Source organism: Chrysemys picta, chromosome 10 (genome assembly GCF_011386835.1).
Source record: "Chrysemys picta bellii isolate R12L10 chromosome 10, ASM1138683v2, whole genome shotgun sequence".
Lineage (NCBI taxonomy): Eukaryota > Metazoa > Chordata > Testudines > Emydidae > Chrysemys > Chrysemys picta.
In genome coordinates this window covers 77896987-77920403 of record NC_088800.1, presented here as the reverse complement: position 1 = coordinate 77920403, position 23417 = coordinate 77896987, and the positions used below count along the sequence as shown (strand labels likewise).

The window sequence follows — 23417 nt, the reverse complement described above, 5'->3', positions numbered from 1 at the left end:
CACTGAGGGAGTCAGTGCGAGAGCCATAATTAGGGCTGCAGAGTTCTTACCAGTACTGTGATCATGCCTCTCCCTAAATTAGGAGAAGCTGCTATTTTTGCTACATTTATCCCCTAACCCTGTTCAATTGTAATTATTATTTGCTTCAGGCACTGCACCATTTGTTAATTATTATTATTATTTTATTTTATTACTCTGTCTGTGATGTAGTAGATCCCTCTGTATATGGCACTTAGCAAAGATTTGCTTCCTCCTGACCTTTTATGCAAGCCTGATGGAATTAAAAAAAGAGAAAATTAAGAATAACTCACAATCATTAAGACTGTGCAGGTGTTTTCAATTTGTTTCCATTAAAAATACAGGCAAATTACTAATTAAAATAAATGTTGACCTGTGAAGAAGACTGCAACATTTCCACTTTAACATAAAGGAACAAGAAGTAGCAGCCTGCTGCTCGGTTTTAATTTTGATAGAGTGGCCTTCTGACTCCCGGTGTCCTAACATTCTTCCCAGCTTAATCCCATAGAGTACATATTGGCAGAGCAGTCACTGCATAGGCAGAAGGATGGCATTGTGCTTAGGCATCGGACTGGGAATAGAGCTGACCAGAGCTTTAGTGGAAACATTTTTTCAACAACAAATGGCTCTTCAACAACTATGACGTTTTCAGGTTTTTCAGTGAAAAACGGAAACTGGATGTTTTCCGGTTCTGGACAATATTTTTGGTTTACAAGCCCCAAACGTGTGGACGGGGGTAATCGAAAATATTTTTTGGGAAACCATCCTTTTTTAGTTTTTTTGTTTTAATTTTTTTTTTCATTTTTCACCAGATATATTCATGGGAGATTTTGAAGACCAAAAAATTGGCATTTTTGACCAATTCTTACTGGGAGTCCTAAGTCCTTCTCCTGTCTTCACTATAGACTTCCTGGGTGAGTGGGCAAGACTCCTAACCTCCCTATGTAGAGTTAGCTTCATCATCTGTAAAACAGGGATATGAATACTTATCTCGCAGGGTTGCTGTGAGGCAAAATTTTTGATCTGTAAAACTAAGATCCTTGGATTTGAAGCCCTATAGAAAGTATAATTAGTGCAGCCAGCGTGCTGAGAAATAGCTCACACAGAGCATTAGTAACTAATGTCTGTGTAGCAGCGAGGGGCTGTTAGCCTAGAGTCAGACATTAAATAAACCCGTATTCTTTTGGAAAGAGTGCCATAGTATCTTAAACCTTCACCTATACAGCCCCCGAGGCAGGCAAAATAGATCTGAGTTCACCATTTCAGCTGAGGGTTGCTCTTCTGATAGGTTGTCACTAGGGATGTAAATATCGGTTTAAAAAGTTAACCAGTTAAACGATTAAAAGTAGCTCCGGCTGGCCAGGGCTGAGGTCCCTCCGGCTGGTGCGGGGCCACCGGGGTTAACAGTTAAGGTCGGTTAATGGTAAGCCTAGTGCTTACCAGTTAACCGTTTAACCTTTTACATCCCTAGTCACCACCCATCATTACTTTAATGTGAGGTCTTAATGGATACGCCCCAAAGTCCTGGAGTGGGATTTGAACCCAACCCCTTACAGAACAAGGGTGAATGTGCTAACAACAGGCAAACACTGCTAGACCCAATAATACTGTGCCAATCACTAAAGGCTACAAATTTTGTGCAAAAATACATAAAATCCTGTACAGTCATATGAGAGGGAATTTTATACTATCTGTTGCCCCTGTGATATATGCCTCACTAGCACAATATTTCATAGTTCAGGCAATTGAAACACTATTTGAATGTGTATCATAAGCCTACAGATGGGAACATTTTCCTGCTGGATTTAAACCATTATCCCCATAGGTGTTATAAAAATCCACCTGCATGTTGCTTTTTAAGATCAAGGGGTATTTCTGATGTCTGATGTTAGAGCTGAAGGCTTAACAGCTACTTGTCTGCAGGGTGGTGAAATGGATGGGGAAATACATCTGAGTCAAACCTTCAGAGAGACATAATAAATTATGAATATCTCTAATTAAGAATGATGTTCTGACGAGCTGGTTTTTAACCTTTTTACATTTGTGGACTCCTAAAAAAATTCTAACGGAGGTGCAGACTCCTTTGGAAATCTTAGACATAGTCTGCAGACCCCCCAGAAGTCCACGAACCACAGGTTGAAAACCATTGATCTAGGATAATTAAAAACACTAATAATATTAAAATATGCCTGGATTCCCCCTCCATGGTCTACCAAGGGCACCACTTTAGACTTCTGGCTCCCAACCATCACCTCTCTGGGGTGGAGACTCATGTCTCTCTCCCTCCTGACCAGCAATTTTAAGGCTGCCCAGCTCCCTGACTTACATTGTGATAGCCCCACAAGCCAGACGGCCTAAAAAGGCCTAGGACTATGACCAGTATATTGCCCACAGTTATAAGTTATTACACAGCTCCTTCTAAGCAAGCACATTTATTCTTGCAGTAAAAGCATTACAGATAAAACATATTAAGACAATAAAAGAGCCTACACACATGCTAAAAAGATATCAAAGGCCACCCCCAACTCCAACCTAGGGCTCTGGTAGGATTCAGTCCTTCAAAACTCAGAATTGGGTTATCCCCACGGTTAAAGTTCATATCTATCTTAGATCCAGAACAACATCTGGGCAGATCATCTCTTTCTTTATACCTTTGATCTTGACCTTCTGTAAGAGGTAATCAGCAGACAATTACCCTCTGTTGGCATCGCTTCAAAAGGCTGGGTTTTGTGTAACTGGATTTGGGGAATTTCCATTAACCTCTTTCTAGGGATTTCCCAGGAAATCCATTTAACACTTATTGTCCCAAAAGTCAATACTTCTCAGGCACAATTTCAGTATAGTCTTTTGAACTCCCCGGTCTCACCTCTGTCACATCTCCCCACTAAAGAGGATACACACAATCCTGGCCCACAAATAATACATAAACGTAATACAAAAAGGCTTTTCAAGGATATTGCAGGAAATTGACATCTCTGTCACAAAAGGTATTCAATAGTTCTGTTTCTTTGCTGCAAAGGAGTTGTGTAAACCATATATACAGTACCACGGAGCTATGGCCTCCAGGACAAATGCATTATATTAATTCTCAGATCAATAGTTTGTGAAATGCATTTCTTGTATCCCCAGGGATTTTCAGAACTATTCTACTGATAAGGAAAGATTTCCTAGGAGTTAAGGGCAGTCTTTGCATGGGCTGGGATTACTGTCTGGGGAGAAGGAAGAGAAGCACAGGGATGACAATTTAAGAGCTGGACAGTTTAGTGTTCCTCTGCATCCCATGGCTGATTCTGGTCAGCCTCTCCAGCATGGGAATATCCAGAGACATCTAGCAGCTTTATTGCTGGACTAAAGAATGCCTTCCTGGGTGCCAGTGATCCAATTGCTGTGGAAAGAGAGGAACAGGGGAAATTGTGCAAAGAGGCTCTGCCAGTGGAGAGAGACGCTTTGCATAGCTCCTATGGCCTAGTCAAAGAGAGGATGCCTGCCTACAGACCACAAGAGTTCTAGTTTATGTCTTGGAAGCATTAATGGGAAGGATGCATACAAAGCAAGTCCAGCAACCTGAAGAGGGACTCTGTTAATGTGCTAAATCCACTCTAATGTTTGGCCACCCTGGTAGACCAAATGAGCTAGATTCACCTCCAGGTTATGCTGGTTTCTGAAAGTGTAAACTCAGATACAAGGCTCCCAATGGATAATGTGCTACAGGGAGGGAAGGTACAGTGGGATACCGCAGCGAATGAGCAAAGCCCCAAAAGTGGGTGGAGCTGGTCAGGAGTGTTATGGACAGGACAGCTGAAGGGTGCACTCATTCACCAGCTTCCATTGGCAAGATTTCTATGGAGCCACCAGAGGAAACTAAAACTCCTCTTCCCTTATAGATATCCTGATGAAGAGTGGTAGTGAACACACCTCCTATGTTCCCTTTTGGTGAATTTCCTCTTCCAATGCCAGATCCCTTATCCGAGAGATGCAATTTACACTTTCTTGTACCAGGCTGACTGAATCTGGGCCAAGAAGCTGCAGGGGGGAAATACCACTTGCTCGAGAGCCTTTTCCAGGACACTGAAAATAGGGATCAATGGTAAAAAGAAGTTCTTATGAAAGAAATTGGGACTGAATGTGACCTTGTGTCTAAGGGCTGGATCACACCAGACTAATCTCAGTGTATGGGGCTTCCATTTTATTATTAGGATAATTTTAAATCATTGCAGGTTTCAGTGGCAGGATCCTTAGGGTTTCTAAAGCACCAGCAGATAATTAACCAGTCTGTAAGACCCCACTCTGAGCCCAGTGAATGCTAGGCTCTTCTTTAAAACAAGTTACTGAGTCTTTTGAAAGCTGTTTATGTACCTAACAGCACCTTGCAAAACAAACCAGGAACAGATCCTAATTCCCATATGCCCTATTTCCAACCCATTTTCCCGCTGGGAGTCGGGGAGGGGTTATCAGTGTTGTAAAGGAACTGTGGCTTGGTATTTATGTGAAAGAACTTTGGGAAATCTCAGCTGTGAACTGCCTGGTATTTCTGTAGAAGTGAGAGCTACAGGCATAGCTAGTACCAGTGGTTGTGCTGCAAATGGTTCACCTAGTGCATCTGCATATCAGCTTCCTCTGTGAAAAGAGTAGAAAGCATAAAACAGAACTTAGTCCTATACTTGTTTTCTCAAAAATATCCTTCTGTTTCCTTCCTTTGCCCCAGCCTGTTGGCCACACTTCCCCAAAAGCTGCAAAACCTCTTAGCATGCAGTGTTTAAATGGCACTTCTGCCCGTAGCACCAATTCAGATATTTGGGGAGGGTGCAAGGCAAATTCCAGATCCTCCCTCTTCCCCCCCCACCCCACCCCCGAGAGTCCAGCTCTCCCTAGGCCAGGAAACCTCCCCTCTCACCTTCATAGATTCCACGGCCAGAATGGACCATTGTGATCCTATAGTCTGACGTCCTATTTAACACGGACCATAGAATGTCCCCAAAATAATTCCTAGTGTCTCTCTTAGAAAAACATCCAATATTAATTTTAAAAATTGTCAATGACAGAGCATCCATCATGACCCTTGGTAAGTTGTTCCAATGGTTAGCTACTTTCAACTTCTAACAATTTACATGTTGTTTCCAGTCTGAATTTGTCTAGCTTCAGCTTCCAGCCATTGCATTATGTTGTACCTTTCTCTGCTAGACTGAAGAGTCCATTATTAAGTATTTGTTCCCCATGTAGGTACTAATTGACTGTAATTCAGTCACCGGCGCATGAGCCAGCGCAGCCAGGAGACAAGTTCTTGGCAGATTCCCCAGGCGCCAGGTTGCAACACCACTAGGCTCGGCTGCTCCTCTGCCCATATGAAAGAGCAGTTGGGTCAACTTCAATGGCGTTGTGACACGCAGCCAGAGCGACACTCTGGACCACTCCAATAGCAGCTGTACTGAAGTAGAACAGGACCACTGCTTAAAAATAGTTGGGTCATGACCTCCTCCGGCTCTGAGGCCTATGGAACTTGGAGCAAGTGCCAAAACATTGCAGGGGCGATTCACGCTCCGGCCCCCAAAGTCCTCTTTCACTGGCTTCTTCCTGCCCAAAGAAGGAAGCATGCAGCTGAGGCGCATTCCTCGGTCTCCCACCAATCCTCTCTGTAAATGCAGTACAGAGGTTTCACCACAGGCTGAAGAGGAAATTTTTGTGAGAGGTCTGATAAAAGATGGCCCTCATTTAAAAACTGGAAGAGAAGGAGGTAATGAGGGGTGTACTGGGCTGTGCGTTGTACCGTACTGCAGCTCTCTGTTGGAAATGAGGAACTCCAGTATCCTTTGGTCTTTGGATTCTTGTTCTATTTATTAAAGTAATTACAGCATTTTAACAGGAAACTGGATTCCCCTTCAGTTTGAGCCCTCATCGGTTCCTTCCCCTTGGGGGAGCTTTTGCAATTGCTCCCTAGCCATCAAGGCAAGAGGCCCGGGTGCAGATGTAAAGTGGGGGAACCAAGAGGAAGAATTAAAGTTGAGGATGGAGAGGCGAGGCAGGCTGGCCCTAGCCATTTTGCTGCCCTAAGAAAATGTAGTTCAGCCAGCACAACACATTGTGTCCCTTCTTTAAAAACACTTTCATTAGGGATTTAAGTTTTCTGTTCAGTAATACAACTTTTTGAGACTTACATTTTCTGCCTTGCATTCATTCTTTTCACTTTGCCCTCTCACTTCCTTTGCTGTTCTCCATGACCCTGTTGTATCTTGGTATTTTTCCATTGGCTTTTTACATTTGTTTTTCTGTCAGCTGTATTTTTCTTTATAGCATACCAACTGTTCCTCTTTCCTTCTCCCCCCTTCCTCATTCTTTTCCGGTGTAGCGGTCTCTCCCTCGATCCCTTCTCTCTCTCTCTCTCTCTCTCTGTTCCCCAGTCTCTCTGATTTCTCCACTAGTCTAGCTTCTCTCACACTCTCCTGTTTCCCCCCCAGCAAATTACACACACACACACACACACACACACACACACACACACACACACACACACACACACACACACCCCAGTGCCTCTTCCCCCCCACAGAATTACTCTGGGGCACACGCACATGGTGGCTCCCTTATCCACACACTAGGGTGACCAGACAGTAAATGTGAAAAATGGGGACACGGGGTGTGTGTGTGTGTGTAATAGGAGCTTATATAAGAAAAAGACCCAAAAATTGGGACTGTCCCTATAAAATCAGGACACCTGGACACCCTACCACACACTGACAGTCTCCTCTTCATCTGTCTCTTTACTCCCACTTAACTCCTGGTGCTGATTCCTGATAAAGCTTCAGGGTGGGTCCAGTTCTATAGCTGCCCGAGTGCCCCCTGCTGGTGGCAGTACAGTAGTACCGTATCTGTTGCATTCTCTACCCCCTGGAGGCTGTGCTGGCCCCAGCAAGCAGTGACCCGGAGGTTTTGGGGTGGAGGGTGATGTGAGCTCTTGTATGTGGGCATTCCCGGGGCTTGATGTCAGCAGTGGCAGGAAGGGTGGTGCTGGGAATATTGGGCCAGCAAAGCAGCAAGGGAAGGGAAATGGAGGGGACATGTCCCCTTACTCCGCATGGCTGTGCCGATGGTAGGAGGCCTCTTTCCACATTTTGGAAGGTGAAGGTGCTCAGTGAGACGCCAGTATATGGGGGTTTGCCCACATATGGCCCTGAGCCAGTAGACTAGCATCAGGCCTGCAGAGGTTCTGCAAGTCAAAGCTCTGCTGCATAGTGAAGTCAATAGAGATTTTTCTCCTCCTTGATAAAACATGTAAAATGTTATTTTAAAAATAAAATAATAGTATTTAAATCCCCCCCCCTTTGTTTAAAAACAACAAAATGAACAAGCAGTCAATAACCTGGATGTCTCCTGGAGAAGCCTCTGAAACTTGGAAACCCCCAAACTCTGCCTGAAACTGGTGCTCTTGAAACGTTTTATTTTTCACTATAGGCTGCAGTGTCCATTCGTCCTCTCCCTTCCCCTCTCTGGCTGGCGTGGGCTGTGGGCAGGGAAGGGCTATTACCTTGTGCTGGGAAAGGAGCAGTGCTGTAAGGTGTGTGTTTGCCATGTCTGCCTTCGCATCAAAGGGGAACAGATTGTGCAGACTCTGAGCCCTGGTGATGCAGGCAGACTCATAAGAGGCAGGGAGGAAATCTGATACTTCCACCCCAAGCTGTAGTTTGTGGTTGTGCTGCTGCTGGGCTGCCCAATCCCTCTCTGGTTTAGAGGCTGGAGTTTGCTTGCAGTGTGCACCTCTGGGCTCTGCTTCCACCTGCGTCCAGAAGCCTTTGCAAGCAGTCCCTGTACTGCAGAGCAGAGGGTGCTCTTGGTTTTTTTTGTTTTTTTGTTTTACCTTTTGCAGATTAATAGAGTCTGGTTTCCTGTCATGTTTTTGCATTTTCCTTCTCCGCCCCTCCCAGCCTGTGACACACTTTTTCTTACTTTCTGTCTTGCCACTTGCTCATTCTGACACTGGTGCACTTGCATCCTGTATTCCAGAGCCCTCTTCTCCCTAGACTCTTGGCTATCTGCAGGGCTCTGGCCCTTGCCATTCCCTTCCCTCCCAGCAGATGCAGAGCAAGGTTCACCTCTCTAGGGCTCCTGCAGAGGGATACTTACAAGTGCATGGAGATGACCTAGTGAATTTCACCCAGCAGCAGGACAGCAAGTGAGCCTGGTCACTCATGAGCACCCAAGGTAAGAAAAACAACCGCCTGCCAATCCAACTCCACACCATTGTTGGCTTGGTTCTGATCACTGCAGCTTCCAATTTCACTCCTCCCCCCTCCGAGGAGACTTCTTTGATAGTCTTTCTGCTAGCTCCTTTCTCACCCTCAGCAGGTCTAGCTCCACTTTGCATGCACAGATATATGAAGCCCAGGTTGCATTCATAGGTGCAAGACATAGCAAAATATTTTGGGGAATCAGGAGGAAGAATTGGGGGGCAGGGAAGAGGGAAGGAGATTGATTGACCAGGGCTGGTGCTAGGGAAGTTTCTCTTCCCACCCACAGTACAGTCCATCCAGCCCCTTTCTGTAAAACTCGTTTGAGGATTTATGCTTCCTCTAAGTAATAAAACCACTTTGAATGTTTTTACAGCTGTACTTCTCATTTCTTCCACTCTGTTTTCTTTGACCCTGATATATCTTCTATTATCTTTTCTGCCATCTTTTAACGTCTATTTTCCATGCAGCATAATTTCTTTATTGTATGACAGCTGTTCCTATTTTTCCTTTCATCCTCCTCCATCACCTTCCTCTTTTTTTAGCCTGTGCAGTGGGCTGTACCTCTTCCCCCAAGTTATTCATTTCTCTCCCCTCTCCCTCTATTATTTTGTTCTTCTCTGTCTTGTTCCCCTTTCCCATCTCTCTGTTCTCCCCTCCTCTAGTCTCTCTCCACTTCCTCTCCCCAAAATCTCTCTCACACATAGGGCTGCCTGCTCTTGCTTTACCCCAAAATTACCCTTCCATACACATGCTGTCTCCCTTTGCACATGTCCACACTTGGAAGATTTGTTTCAAAAGCTCCCCAGCTCCCCTAAAATCCCCTCATCTCTCTCTCAATCACACACACACCTATGCAGGTTTCTTCAATCTCTCTCACTAATACACAACAAACAGCCTCCCCCTTCCCCACACTGACTGTCTGTCACACACACAGCCTCCTTGCATTTCCCTTTATATGCAAATCGCTTCTTCTCCATGCACATTTGCACATATATACGGCTCCTCTGAAAAGGAGCCATTCTCTCCTGCTGCAAGTGTTCTCCTCTTCCAACCGTTTCTCTCTCTTCCCACCCCTCCCAGTTTTCCCCTCCCATGGCTCCACACCCCAGCCCTTCCCCCATTTATCCCTGTCTCCCCCAGGTTTCTTCCTGCTTCCCCCATGTTCCTATTTCCTCTTCTCCCCCAGTTTTTCTTTGTCAGTTTCTTCCCTTTAGCTCCTGGTGCTGCCATACTGGACCGGAGCCCACCTTGGGGATCCAGTTCTCTGCTGCCTCCCTGCCTTTGCATCCCCCAGTGGTGCCTGCAGGAAATTTGGAGGAAGTGCTGATATCTGTGCTTTCCCTTTCCATTGCAGGCTGTAGGAGCAAAGCAGTGGGAGTGGGGGTGGGCAGAGAAAGGGAATGGTTTGGTCCAAAATGTCCTTGGAGAATGGTAAAGAATCACAGAATGAGATATGTGCTTCAAAAGCTGAACAAGGAACTTAATTGAAATAGAAAAAACAATTACGCTCTTCCCTCTGCCTGACTGCAGAGCGTCTGCTCAGGACCTTCTGAGCCTTGAGGAGGAGGTTGTCTTGTTGATTCTCTTGGATTATCAAATCCCAAAGATGTAAACTCCGATTAGTGTGTGTCCGTCCATTAAGACTATGGTGTGATTGCTACCAGAACCTCACAACAATTCAGCAGGGGTTAGAAACAGTTAAGAGGCTACGTATTTCTTCTGTACCGAGAATTTTGAGTTGTCTCAAACATGTAGGATATTGGGTAATAAGGTGATATTGTGTCCTGGTTTAAGTTTGGATACATTTTGGACTGGATTGTGACGCTTAAAGGAAGGCCTGAGACTTCTTAGATTTGACATCTCTCAGCCTCACATCCTTAAACCAGGGCCATTTAAGATGAAGATTTACTTCCAGGGCTGGCAGTGTTGTTCTGATTTCAGATTTCTCAGCATAAAGCTAGGGAATTGCCCCGTATCCCAGCAGAACTAACGAGGGGTCTTTGTGTACTGGAATTCTTCTAGCAATCCGTCCTGCTCTTTAGATGCTCTTCCCCTTGTGGATGGGGGGTGGAGGGGAGAGGGAGGCAGGCCTGCAAATAGCGTGCTTGAAATGTGACTGCATCCCAAGAGTTTCAGGGCAATCTATGGCCTTTTGTCAGTGACCATTCCTTCCCGAATGCTGAAATAACAGCATTCTAATTTTTCTGTCACCTGTTGACTTGTAGGCCTATTGAGAAGTAGAATTTCTACAAGTCGAGAATATTATCACAGGCTCCCAGATAGTCGATTGCTTTTCTTCCTCCAGCTCTAATGCTATTATTTCTCATGGACCGTTGGCTCGTTTTGTGGGCATGAAAAGTACTTTGTTAGGGGCACTGGGGGGTGATTAGTGCCCCCACAGTGAAAATATTGGGGGTGTGGATCTATCTTTCTGCCCCCCAATGTTTTCCACCCCCAATCTCATGCAGACAAGTGGGGGACCAGAAGGAGGGGCTGGAGTGGCCACCAAGGTGCACAAGATCAGGCTGGCCACCGGGGAGCAGGTAGGACTCCCCAGCTCAGCATGGGCCTATCTTTCAGACACTAGCCACTGTGGGTCCTGGAGATGCCGAGCATGGGGGAGGGGCAGGAACACATGCATCAGATGCTGGGGTGGGGGTCAGGACAGGGCACCAGCACCTGAGCAAGGCGGCAGGGGGCCAGTAGCTAAAAAGTGTGTGTGGGAGCTCAGGGGGCACTGGGCACCAACCACAGAGGAACGGCCGTAGGAACTACCAGGAAGCCTCTTCCCAGGTTGGAGCCAGCTCCCTGCCCTTCCCCAGTCTTAATAGGTCCCCTTGCTTCCCCTTCTATCCCTCCACTGTCCCATTCACAGGGCGCTTCTTTCCCCCCTCTCCCCCGCTTTCAGTTGCACCATTTTAGTCATTCTGCATGATTCCACCTTGCGTTTTAGGTTCTTTTGTGTGCTGGGCCACCATACCTGACATGTTGTGAGGCCCTGGTATGTCTCGTGTACCCTTTCATTATGTCATCCTGCAAGGACTGTGGGACTACAGTACAATTGCTATAGGTAATCAGACCTCCCGTTTCAGAGAGTTTCCCTCTTACTGCACCAAGTTGCAGGCTGGGACACCTGATAAGTAACTGGCCTTTGAAAATCTCCTCCCAGGACAACAATGTCTTGGCTGTTATTCAGTTCATGAGCTTACTTACAGTGGCTTCATTAATGACCAGGAGGGGTCTGAGACGTGCTCTTTGTCTTTGTAGCTAGTGGAAGTTTTGAATTGGCATGAACAACTTCTCTTAACCTCTAGGTTTACCCCAGTCTCCTCCAATATAGGTCTAAAGGTTAACGCCATTTTGCCTTCCCTTCCACTGGACTGAGAACAGTTACTCCAGAATGGAGAATCGGGACATCAGTCTTTGACTCCAAGACATTTTCATGTCGCTGTCTCAAGTAAGAGATGGCCCTGAACTAAGCGAATAACGAACCCTATAACTGGTGTGGAAAGAGTACAGTCTTCATCCATGCACCTCTGTCAATTTATCACCATTTTGATTTGCACCAACTAAATTTGGACCCTTCATTGAACAAACTCTCCCAATGAATTTAACTTTAGTGACCAAGAGCTGTTGCCAGTTCAGAGCCAAGGGAAAGCAGCAGCAATTCGGACCACGTATGAAAATGAGGGTTTTAGACAGTTTTTCTCTGATTCTTCATTTTGCTCTTTAGGCAAATTATGACTCCCGTTAAAAAGCAAATAACAGTTTTTTAAACACTTAGGGCAGGTCTACACTTAACATGCTTCATCGGTGCAGCTGCACTGCGATAGCACTTGAATGAAGAAGTTCTATGCCGACGGGAGAGAGATCGCCCATTGGCGCAGTTCATCTGCCTCCCCGAGAGGCGGTAGCTATATTGACAGAAGAAGCTCCTCCACTGGGGGTTAGGTTGATATACTAAGTTGCTCTGAGGCGACGTAGTTATACTGGTGTAGATCTGTAGTGTAAACCAGACCTTATTTTCTCTGAATTATGTGTAAATTCAACCCCTTTGGAGCCTTGTGTTTTCTGGGACAAGCTTCCAAGGCATTATGTGAGATCTTCAAGAGTCTGCCAGCCCCCTCTGTAGACAATCTCCAATGCTGCAAAAACAGCAAACTTGTGGTATTTCCAGCGTACTGTTTATAATAAAAAACTATCTTGAATTTTTGCTTTAACAGACTTTTAGCACATTTTGAGCCCAATCCTGACTCTTTATGCAACCCAAACTCCTTGGGCGTGCAAGGAATGTAAGAGCAAGTCCTTTATTGGTTTTAACATAAACCTTGGGCCAAATTCTCCATGGTTTTGCCAGTGCAACTCTGTTGATGTCAGTAGGATTGCCACAGTTTAACAGAGAGGAGAATTTCACCCCCAGAATTTAATGCTCTATGCTCCAATGTCAAGAGTTTTGATGAATTTATGAAAACACATCAGAAACTGACAAAAAGTGTTTCCATAAATCAAACAGTTACTAGAAAGATACTAGGGTCAGCTTTTAATAAAGTTCTCCATTTGACTTTTCCCTGGCAATCACCCCTGTTTGCCCTGCACTCCAATTGTAAACATTTGGTTTGATACATGCAGGAGCCTTCACAGATGACCACTTTCCAACTGGAAAACATTGACTATCAAAAGTCTGAACAAACTTGTAAATAATGGAGTGAGCAAGAACAAACTAACCCCATTTATAAAGGCTGCCTCAAGTCTATTTTTGCTCTGGTTCAAACTGGTGTGTGAAATGTGGACATTTCCTCTGGTTTTGGGCACTCCTGGTGGAGCCACAACCTTCACTAGGGTTGCATGGTCATAAATGAGAGTGGTAGTTGGCCCATTACATCTCTCTTAGTAAATAACATCCATGTTGATGTAAAAGTTGGGAGCACAGCAGTCAACACCATGGGACCTGATCTTTCACCTGAAATTATTATTTAGTATTTGTATTATTATAGCATTAGAAGTTATGGTGGATTATAGTCTGTTTTTTAAAAACAATTAAAAACAGATTTTTTATGGTTGTTATTTACATATTTTTTATTTTAAAAAATAAACCTGTTTAAAGTGAAATCTGAATTTAATACAAAATATGTTTGTGATGTTGCACTCTATATGATTTTATGAAAATATGCTAATAAGTGTGAATATAACGTAACTGGAATGTGCTTCATGCAAAAGGTCTCTTGTAAGGTATCATTACAAAGCTTATAATCTACCGAGTGTGGTTATTCTATTTGTATAAATGTATCACTCTTGTATCTGAAACTAGAAATATGAAATATAACTCTGAGGACCTATTGTAGTTATGCAAAGTGTGGGCCATTAATGGTGGTTTGGAATCTTGATGGCTCCCATCAACCAGGACAATTGACTGTGGATGGCTCTGTTTGCTTGCAGGCCTTCCTGTGAGTCAGGCTGGGAGGAATGAGGGCTTGAAGTTTTACAGTGACATGTGATCATGTCACCTGTACTGGAATCCATCTTTAATCTGGTGCTTTTCCATTTAGAAGGAGGGGTGGGAACCCAGAGAGAGACAAAGGATTCCCGCCTTGTGCAAAAGATATATAAGGAGGTGGAACAGAACAAAGGGGACTGCAATTATAATAAATCCCCTAGCTACCACCTGAGTTGGAACAAGGGCTGTACCAGGGGAAAGGATTGTGCCCAGACTAGGAAGGCGTCCAGTCTGTGCTAGAAGCTTATTGAAACATCTCTGAGGGTGAGATTTTATCTGTATTCAGCTTTCTTACTGTATTAGGCATAGACTTGCATGTTTTGTTTTATTTTGCTTGGCAATTCATTTTGTTCTGTCTGTTATTACTTGGAACCACTTAAAACCTACTTTTTGTATTTAATAAAATCACTTTTTACTTATTAATTAACCCAGAGTATGTATTACTACCTGGGGGAGGCAAACAGCTGTGCATATCTCTCTGTCAGTGTTATAGAGGGTGAACAATTTATGAGTTTACCCTGTATAAGCTTTATACAGGGTAAAATGGATTTATTTGGGGTTTGGACCCCATTGGGAGCGGGGCACCTGAGTGTTGGAGACAGGAACACTTCTTAAGCTGTTTTCAGTGAAGCCTGCAGCTGTTGGGGGATGTGGTTCAGACCGGAGTCTGTGTTTGCAGCAGACTGGCATGTCTGGCTCAAACAAGGCAAGGTTCCGGAGTCCCAAGCTGGCAAGGAAAACAAGCTTAGGGGGTACATCAGTTGGCAGTTCCCAAGGGGTTTTCTGTGATCCAACCCGTCACAATGTTAAGGGAGAAACTTCTTATAATCTCTTAAAACATTTAAATAAAAAATAACTATGCTGAATCCAGGAGCCTTTATCAAGAACTTTGAGTTTAAAGGCTGCTTTTCTATATTAAGAACGATCTTTTCCCTCTGATTCTAACTTTTGAGGTCAAGCTTTATAAATGCGGCGCAATAGTAAATAAGCAATATACAATTCACCATTTTCAAACATATTAAAAAAGTACAATTAATAAGAATCTGAAAATATTAAACTATGTAATTGCTTAAATAAATATAGATAGTTATAGTGTACTGTCCTAGATAGCAAAAAGATGTACCAAATCTTGTGTAAATGCTCTAGTTAGTTGTGAATCAACATGTTTTAATGGTTATATCAACCCATGAGAATGCGCCTTTCTTTAGAAAAATAACTGAAGTGCAAATGGAAACCAAAGATTTAAATCAAGGCTTTACACTTGGTTATTTAAATTAGCAATCCACCCTGCTAGGCGCCCCGGTCTTGGGCCAGGACTCCATTGTGCTAGGTGCTGTACGTACACAGAACAAAAAGACAGCCCCTGCCCAAAGACCTTGCAATCTAATCACTAGGAGTGAGATCCTGGCCTCGCTGAAGTCAGTGGGAGTTTTGCCATTGATGTCAGAGGACCCAGGATTTCACCCCTAGGAGCTTTGCCCATGGACTTCTGCAGAAGCTGGATTGAGCTCATAGAGTGATGCCCTCACTGCTGAGGCTACAGTGCCTGTATTGTACAGTGCCTGTACTTTTAAAAAAAGAAAAAAGAAAAAGCATATGTTTATTTTCAGTACAGATGGATTTTTACAAGTGTGCACGTCAAACAGCCTCCATCTCCCCCACCCCAACATTTCCTTAAAAATGCTGCCTTCACCCTCCTGTCTGGGTCAGTAGTTTTAATGGAGGTGAATATTTTCAGGAGAGTAACCTTTCTGCTTGTGATTTGTTCAAGGGCTCAGGAGTTACAATGGTCGCTGTAAGATTTATATGATTGCTATCTGTGGCACAGATCCAACAAGGTATTAAAAAGTGCGTCTGTTCTAGCTTCCTCAGCCACGTTTTCCTCTCCTCTTGGCCCCCCTCACTTTTGCCCCTTGCAGACAAAAAGGAAAAACAATGTCAGTCTATTTAAATTGCAGCTTTGGCAGAACTGGGTTATACCCATTTCACATATGACGTGTCCTAAATGTAGTTGGTGAATTACTTTTTTCTGGAGGATTGTCACAATGGCTTCAGTTAATGTTACAAGTGGTTTTCAGATTTTATTTTACAACTAAACCTCTCTTCCCCTCCACATTCTCCTGCCAAATATTTGGATTCCAGAAGAGACTAAATTTAGTGAGGGCCATATCCTGCCATCAGTCCACATGCAAAACTATCTACTGAAATCAGTGGGGAGTTTTGCATTTAAAATCACTGGCAGACAGGGCTCTTACATTTTTATACAAAAAACCCTAGTACATTTTGCAAAGCTCATGAAAGTAAAGAATGAATAGCACTATTAACAGCTGGGCATAATGTATGTAGTTCCTGTGCAAGTGTAGCAGAGGGATAGTTCTTGTAAAAGCCCCACTAGGCCTCATCTGCTTTCACTGCTGTATGTGGCGTTGCCAATGTTTCCAATGTTGTTAGCTGCGATGAGTCTGTGTAGCAACTCAACAGGAAAGAGGAATAGGCTTCCGAAGGACATTGTGGAATCCCTGGAAGTCTATCAGATATGCCAAACCAAATGTTTTAGTTTAAAGAGGGTAAATATACATAGTTCTGTATAAATTACTAGAGGCTTAGTACTTGTTTCTTCAGTGACTGAATCTCTGTGTAAAGTAAATAGGTATAGCGATGACAGATGCTTGGATTATGGTGTCTAAAGTAGGGTTACCATACGTCCGGATTTCCCCGGACATGTCCGGCTTTTTGGTGCTCAAATCCCCATCCGGGGGGAACTGCCAAAAAAACGGACAAGTCCGGGGAAATAGGGAGGCAGCATAAGCCAGGATCCGCCCGGCCCCACCAGGACCCGCCAGCTCTGCAGCGCAGCCCAGCCGCCCGGCTACATTGTAGCAAGCTCGGGCGGGGGAAGGGGGGCACAGCCACAGAAGGCGGCGGAGGGGCCGCTGCTGCCCCCAGAGGCCGGGCGGACCACGCGCCCCAGCCGAGCCCGCAGGACCACGGGGAGGCTGGGCCCAGCCAGCAGCTTGGGCTTCCCTCACGGGCCGGGACTCCCTGGCCACTGGGGGACCCTTCCTGCGGCCCCGTCACCCCGCGTGGCAGGAAGAAGGCTGCGGCACGGGGCAGGAGTGCGGCGTGTGCCGGGGCTGCAGGGACCCGTGCTGCCCCGGTCGCCGCTGAGCATCCGAAGCCCCCGCCAGGCAGAGGCTGCCGGGTGAGTGGGGGAGCAGGGCAGGCGGGGGGGTGCAGAGGCTGCAGGGCGAGGAGGAGCAGGGCAGGCAGGGGCAGGGGGTGCAGGGGCAGGGCAGGCGGGGGGCGCAGAGGCTGCAGGGCAAGGAGCAGCAGGGCAGGCAGGGGCAGGGGGCGCAGGGGCAGGGCAGGCGGGGGGGTGAAGAGGCTGCAGGGCGAGGAGGAGCAGGGCGGGCAGGGGGGTGCAGGGGCAGGCGGGGGGCACAGAGGCTGCAGGGGTAGGGGGGAGCAGGGCGGGCAGGGGGGGCAGGGCAGGCGGTGGGGTGCAGAGGCTGCAGGGTGAGGAGGAGCAGGGCAGGCAGGGGCATAGAGGCTGCAGGGGTAGGGGGCGCAGGGGCAGGGCAGGCGGGGGGTGCAGAGGCTGCAGGGCGAGTGGGGAGCAGGGAAGCACTTAGCAACCCCCAACCAAGATCAGAGCGGGAGGGAGGAGGGGGAATGTGTGGTGCTCAGAGGAGGGGGCAGAGTTGGGGCAGGGACTTTGGGGAAGGGGTTGGAATGGGGATGGGGAAGGGATGGGGTTGGGTGGGGCCAGGGGCGGCGTTGGGGCGGGGCCGGAGGTGGGGCCAGTGCCCCTTGGAGTGTCCTCTTTTTTAAATGTTTGAATATGGTAACCCTAGTCTAAAGTCTGTTTTGGCATAGTCAAATATACTTTCTCTTTGCATGAATATCATGCTATTCTGTGAGCCCTCTTAAATAATAGCATTTTAAAGTAAATTGGGTAAAGTTGTGAGAAAATTCATAAGCATGAAGGTTCCTTATCAGTGTTAGAAAAATAGCCTTTGACCTGATCCAAACCTCATTGAAGTCAGTGGGAAGCCTCCCATTGACCTCAGTGGGCACTGGGTCCCTTCGTTGGTGATTAAGTTTTCCTCATTAATGTGGATAAAATAGGATATTTGCTATGTGAATGCTGGAATAGGCTATATGGTGGTAGTATGTACCTGGATGCCATTAGCAGTTAACAGCAGTTTCCTTTTTGTTTTGTAAGTATGTGTGTATGTGGACATATGTTTATAAACTAATTCTGAAAAATTTATATGCGATACATAAAATACTTCTACATAATGATCATTGTAACAAATATCAGTATGTGCAACGCTAGATTGGTTAATGGCTATGGGTTTGTTTAATGGATTTCCGGATATTGTTTCTACACCTAAGCAGAAGAGCCATTTCCATAAAGATTAAAAATAACAATGAAGAAACTCTTAAAATATTTCCCTCTGTGAATTCTGAATCCTGAACATAAGTAAACGGGGAAAACACCTGTCGCTTCACTCTGTGTGTGTGTTTTAAATAGGATTATTTACTTTCTTCTTGCAGCACTCTATGGGTTCTTCCAAAACTCTACCACTGCACCTTAGTCCTGAACAAGAACGAACTCTTCCGTTCCAGACCTCGGTCCCATACTGCAGCTTCTATTTATTGGCTTCTCCTGTACAAAGAATTGCAGTTCCGTCAATCTCTAATGGCTTACCCTGTTTCCCCGAAAATAAGACAGTGTCTTATATTAATTTTTGCTCCCAAAGATGCGCTAGGTCTTATTTTCAGGGGATGTCTTATTTTTCAGAAATGAAAAATGCCTTATTATCGGTGGATGCCTTATTATCGGGGAGGTCTTATTATCGGGGGGATGCCTTATATTACAACGAGAGGCAAAACTGTAAGTAGGCCTTATTTTCGGAGGATGTCTTATTTTCGGGGAAACAGGGTAGTAGTATACCCAAATTTGAGATTATCAAACTCATTTCACTGGGAGAGTTGTGCTTCTTTTGCAGCCTTTGCTATGAAATATGTTGGTGCAACGTGAAACGCAAAGTATTTAAACTCCTGTCTCAAGTCAGAAAGGGTGTGCTTTTTTTTTTCTTCTGCTTTGATTGTTAGAAGAAATAAAGGAGCCTTATGTTTCCTGTAGGGCTGGAAACACTGAATCAGTTTCTTTTTACCTGAAACTCTATGGTCAGAAGGGAGGATGGGACATCTCAACATGGTGTTGTTGTACATGTTGGTGTTTGTATGACTCCCTTGTGGTCATTGGGGCTAATGGAGTAGGAGCCTCTTGGTTAAATGCTTCTGACATTTATGGACGTGCAATGTCAGTGAATTCAGGGGTGTTGCACAGGTGTGAGAATCTATTGGCCTTTTGTTTACATTACTGTTAAGGATAGATTGAACTCTCCACTTCAAGAAAGCAATCAGAAAATGATATTCGTGGTTGAAGGTCTGGGCAGAAATGCTGGTAATTTTAACCATCATTTTGGGGGCTGGCAAGTTGTCAGAAAGTTCTGGCAACAGGTTCCGACCTTTTTTCTATAGTGTGGAAGCCACAATGACTCAAAGTTGCATCATCATGACGTTGATGCTAAGTCACAACCTGATAGTGTGTTAGCCTGAAGCTATTTCACCAGGGACAACATCAGAAAAAATAGCATTTGAGCCTGTTAAATTACAGATGTCACCGACCCTATATGGCATCCTCGGGCCTACATTTGAAACATTGGCTATTGGAGGCAGAATTCCATTTTGGATAAAAGTTGACAAATTGTAAACATGCTTTGTTTTTCTTTCTTTTTCTGATATCTAGATTTCACCTGCCTGAATTTCATATATATCTGAACTTTGTTTTTAATGGGCCCATTATTGATTTGTGAGATGAAGGAAAAAGTTGAATTTGTGAATACTGATAGAATCACAGAAACTTAGGGCTAGGAGTCATCACGTCCAGCCCCCTGTGCTGAGGCAGGACCAAGTGAACCTCCTATCCCTGACAGGGGTTCGTCCAACTCGTGCTTAAAAACCTCCAATGATGGGGATTCCACAACCTCCTTTGGAAGCCTATTCCAGAACTTAACTACCTTCAGAGTTAGAAAGTTTTCCCAAATATTTAACCTAAATCTCCCTTGCTGCAGATTAAACCCATTACTTCTTGTCCTACCTTAGTGGACATGGAGAACAATTGATTACCGTCCTCTTTCTAACAGCCCTTAACATACTAGAAGACTGTTATCAGGTCCCCGTCTTCTCCCCCGCCTCCCGTCATCTTTTCCCAAGACTAAAAATGCCCAGTTTTTTACACCGTTCCTCATAGGTCAGGTTTTCTAAATCTTTTATCATTTTTGTTGCTCTCCTCTGGACTCTCCACGTCTTTCCTGAAGTGTGGTGCCCAGTATTGGACACAGTGCTCCAGCTGAGGCCACCTGGTGCCTGGCCTTGGCACTGGTGCTCCAGCTATGTACCAGTGCTGAGCAGAGCAAGACAATTACCTCCCGTCTCTTACCTACGACACTACTGGTAATGCATCCCAGAATGAGATTAGCCTTGCACCTGCATCACATTGTTGACTCTTATTCAATTTGTGATCCACTATAACCCCAGATCCTTTTCAGCAGTATTCCCCATTTTGTAGTTGCGCATTTTGATTTCTCCTTCCTAAGTGAAGTACTTTGCATTTGTCACTTTTGTCCGGCTTAATATAATATATGGAGATATACCTATCTCATAGAACTGGAAGGGACCCTGAAAGGTCATTGAGTCCAGCCCTCTGCCTTCACTAGCAGGATCAAATACTGATTTTTGCCCCAGATCCTTAGGTGGCCCCCTCAAGGATTGAATTCACAACCCTGCGTTTAGCAGGCCAATGCTCAAACCACTGAGCTATCCCTCCCCCCCGTCTTTGTCCGTCTCTGTCTGTCTCTCCATGAACACAAGTTGACGGCACGCCATTCTATTTTGTTGCGAGCATGTTCTTTCCATTTCTGGCCAAAGAGTTTTGTCATGGGATCAGCCCAGCGCATTTTCGGTCTGCCCATTGGTCGCTTGTGGTCTCTGGGGATCCAGTCACTGATGCGGGTTGTCCACTTATTGTCTTGCCTGCGGACTACATGACCCGTCCATCTTCGCTTTGCATCGTACATTGCCTGCACTACATTGGTCACCTCTGTATGTCTTCTGAGCTCCTCATTTGGTATATGATCACGGAGCGATATCTTACACATTCGCCTTTCCATTGCTCTCTGGGTGACAGCGAATTTTTCTTCCTCCGCTTTCGTCATTGACCAGCTTTCTGCTCTGTATATTATTGCTGGCAAAACAGTGGAGTTATACAGTTCTTTCCTTTTCTTCATGGGCAGTTCATCATCCATTAGGGATGTCTTTATTTTGTTGAAACTTGGCCACCCCGCCTTTCACCTCCTACTGCATTCCCCTTTGAATGAGTCGTCTCTGCTCAGCTGCTGACCCCGGTAAATATATTTGTCGACCTCCTTGATTTCTTTCCCATTTACAGTGATGATTCCTTCTGCACAGTGGTCATTCCACATCCACTTCATCTTTGACATGTTCACTTCCAACCCGATATCATGTGAAAATGTTTGCAGTTGCTTGTCACTCACCACACTGATGCTGCCTGCTGGGCGTTTCGGGAATTAGCTCAGTCCCAATGGGTGCACCCTCGGGTGGTGGTGGCTCTCCTGTCCTCACCTCCGCCTGCAGACCCGTTACAGCTCCTTCCTCTCAGCGTCTACTTTGTGGCACAGCCCTCCTGCTGTATCACCATTCGGTTTCCCCCCTTCTGGGGGACTCCTCCAACAAGAGTCCAGCCACTCCTCGCAGCAACTTGGCAGTCCCCAGCTCCTTCAGCAGCTGGTGGGGGAGGGGCAGGCCCGCCCACTACTCCAGGCCCTGGCCCAGGGACCTGGCTAACAGTCGCTTCCTGCTGCCTCTTCCTTCCAGCTCACTGTCTCTATTCCCTGGGCCACTTCCCCGCAGCCTCGGTTCCTTCTGCTCCTGCCTCTGGCTCCAGCTCCTTTATCCTCTTTCCAGGGCCTCAAGCCTGTAAGTCCTGGCAGCCCGTCAGGAGCCCTCTAGGAAGCCAGTCTTCTCCCTAGGGCTCCCTGCAGCAGACTCCCTCACTCTGGTCTGCAACATCCTTTTATATGGGCCGGCTGGGCCCTGACTGACTGGTCCAGCTGCCACCCTAATTGTCTGCAGCCACTGCCCTAATTGGCAGTTTGCCGCTCAGCCTCCCTAGGCAGGTTTTAACCCTCTGAGGCCAGTGCGGGTCAGGTGTCCCGTCCCATTGCTGTAATTTGTTCTCCATTTCTGCTGTGTCCTTTGCCAGTATTACACAGTCGTCAGCGAAGAGAAGATGCATTAACTGTTCATCAATTCTGGTTCCTTCTTCCCAGTTCAATTGCTTGAACAGACACTCCAGTACTGCTGCAAACAGCTTCAGTGAGATTATGTTGCCTTGTCTGACTTCTCTGCGTATACTAATAATGCAGGGGACATTAAATAATGTTATCTCTGTCAAGCAATTGTGGTTAATTTCTTCCAGCAGGTCGATGTATCTCGGGTCGATTCCGATTTCATTGAGCGCGTTGAGTTCAGTGTTGATCTCTACTGAGTCGAATGCCTTTTTGTAGTTGACAAATGCAATACACAGTGGTACTTTGTATTCCTTGCATTTTTCGATGAACTGCCGAACTGAGTGTATGTGATCAATTGTCGAATACCCTGAGCGGAAACCAGCCTGTTCTCTGCTTTCGTGCATTTCAAGATCCTGCTTAATCCAATTGAGTATGACGCAGGTGAAGACTTTATACACTTGTGGGAAGACTGTAATTGGACGGTAGTTGCTCATTTCTTTTGAAACACTTTTCTTCATCAATAGTATTGTTTTTGATTTCTTCCATGCATATGGAAGACGCTTTGCACTTGTCTTTACTGAATTTCATCTTGTTGAATTCAGACCAATTCTCAAATTTGTCAAGGTCATTTTGAATTCTAATCCTGTCCTCCAAAGTGTTTGCAACCCTTCCCCTCTCCCCCTCCCCCTGTTTAGTGTCATCTGCAAATTTTATAAGCATACTCTTACTTATATCTGAAGTTGCCAAATGTGATTTGAATTTTCCCAAGGTCTCCTCAGCACTGGTATAGTAGAAGTTTTGCCGGTTAGGATTGGGGTATATTGGCAGATTACTGCAGAGCATGTATCCTAGAAATGAGTGTCCACTAATCAGCTTTTTTATGATTATGAATGTTAGTTGGGATAAAAATTTCAAAAGCACCTAAGTGACTTAGGCTCATAAGTAGGGCTACCATACGCCTGGGTTTTCCTGGACATTGCCTTTTTTTTGAGCCTCCATCCTCTGTCTGGGAGGATTTTTCAAATAACAGGCATTGTCCGGCTCAGAAAGAGCCCCAGATGGGTCCCTTCCCTGCATTGACAGCTGATTTGGTCATTCTTCTGCAGCCACAGCTGTCGGATCCCGCCCACCCAGGCCCCGGCTCCTAGCCCTGGGGAGTGGGCCCACAGAGAGGCACTGATTGACAGCTTTTGCTGCATCCTGGACTTGTGCCAGCTGCCCAGTCCCCATGACAGGGAGCGATGCTGTCTCCCCCACCTCTAGTGAGTATCCCTGCTGCAGGTATCACCTCCAGCTCCC

The 23417-nt window shown here is 45.6% G+C and overlaps 1 protein-coding gene across 3 annotated transcripts in view; it reads left to right on the top strand.

The window, feature by feature from the left end:
- CARD11 (caspase recruitment domain family member 11) overlaps positions 1-23417 on the top strand; it is a 184482-nt gene that overhangs the window by 100152 nt on the left and 60913 nt on the right. Inside the window, exon 1 of one of the 3 annotated variants that reach the window (XM_042853130.2) lies at positions 8061-8211. The exons of the other annotated variants lie outside the window; for them this stretch is intronic. Coding sequence (XP_042709064.2) covers positions 8199-8211 — 13 coding nt within the window. The 5' untranslated portion in view covers positions 8061-8198. Of the gene's footprint in view, positions 1-8060; positions 8212-23417 lie in introns of those variants that run through there. 3 annotated transcript variants of the gene reach the window in all.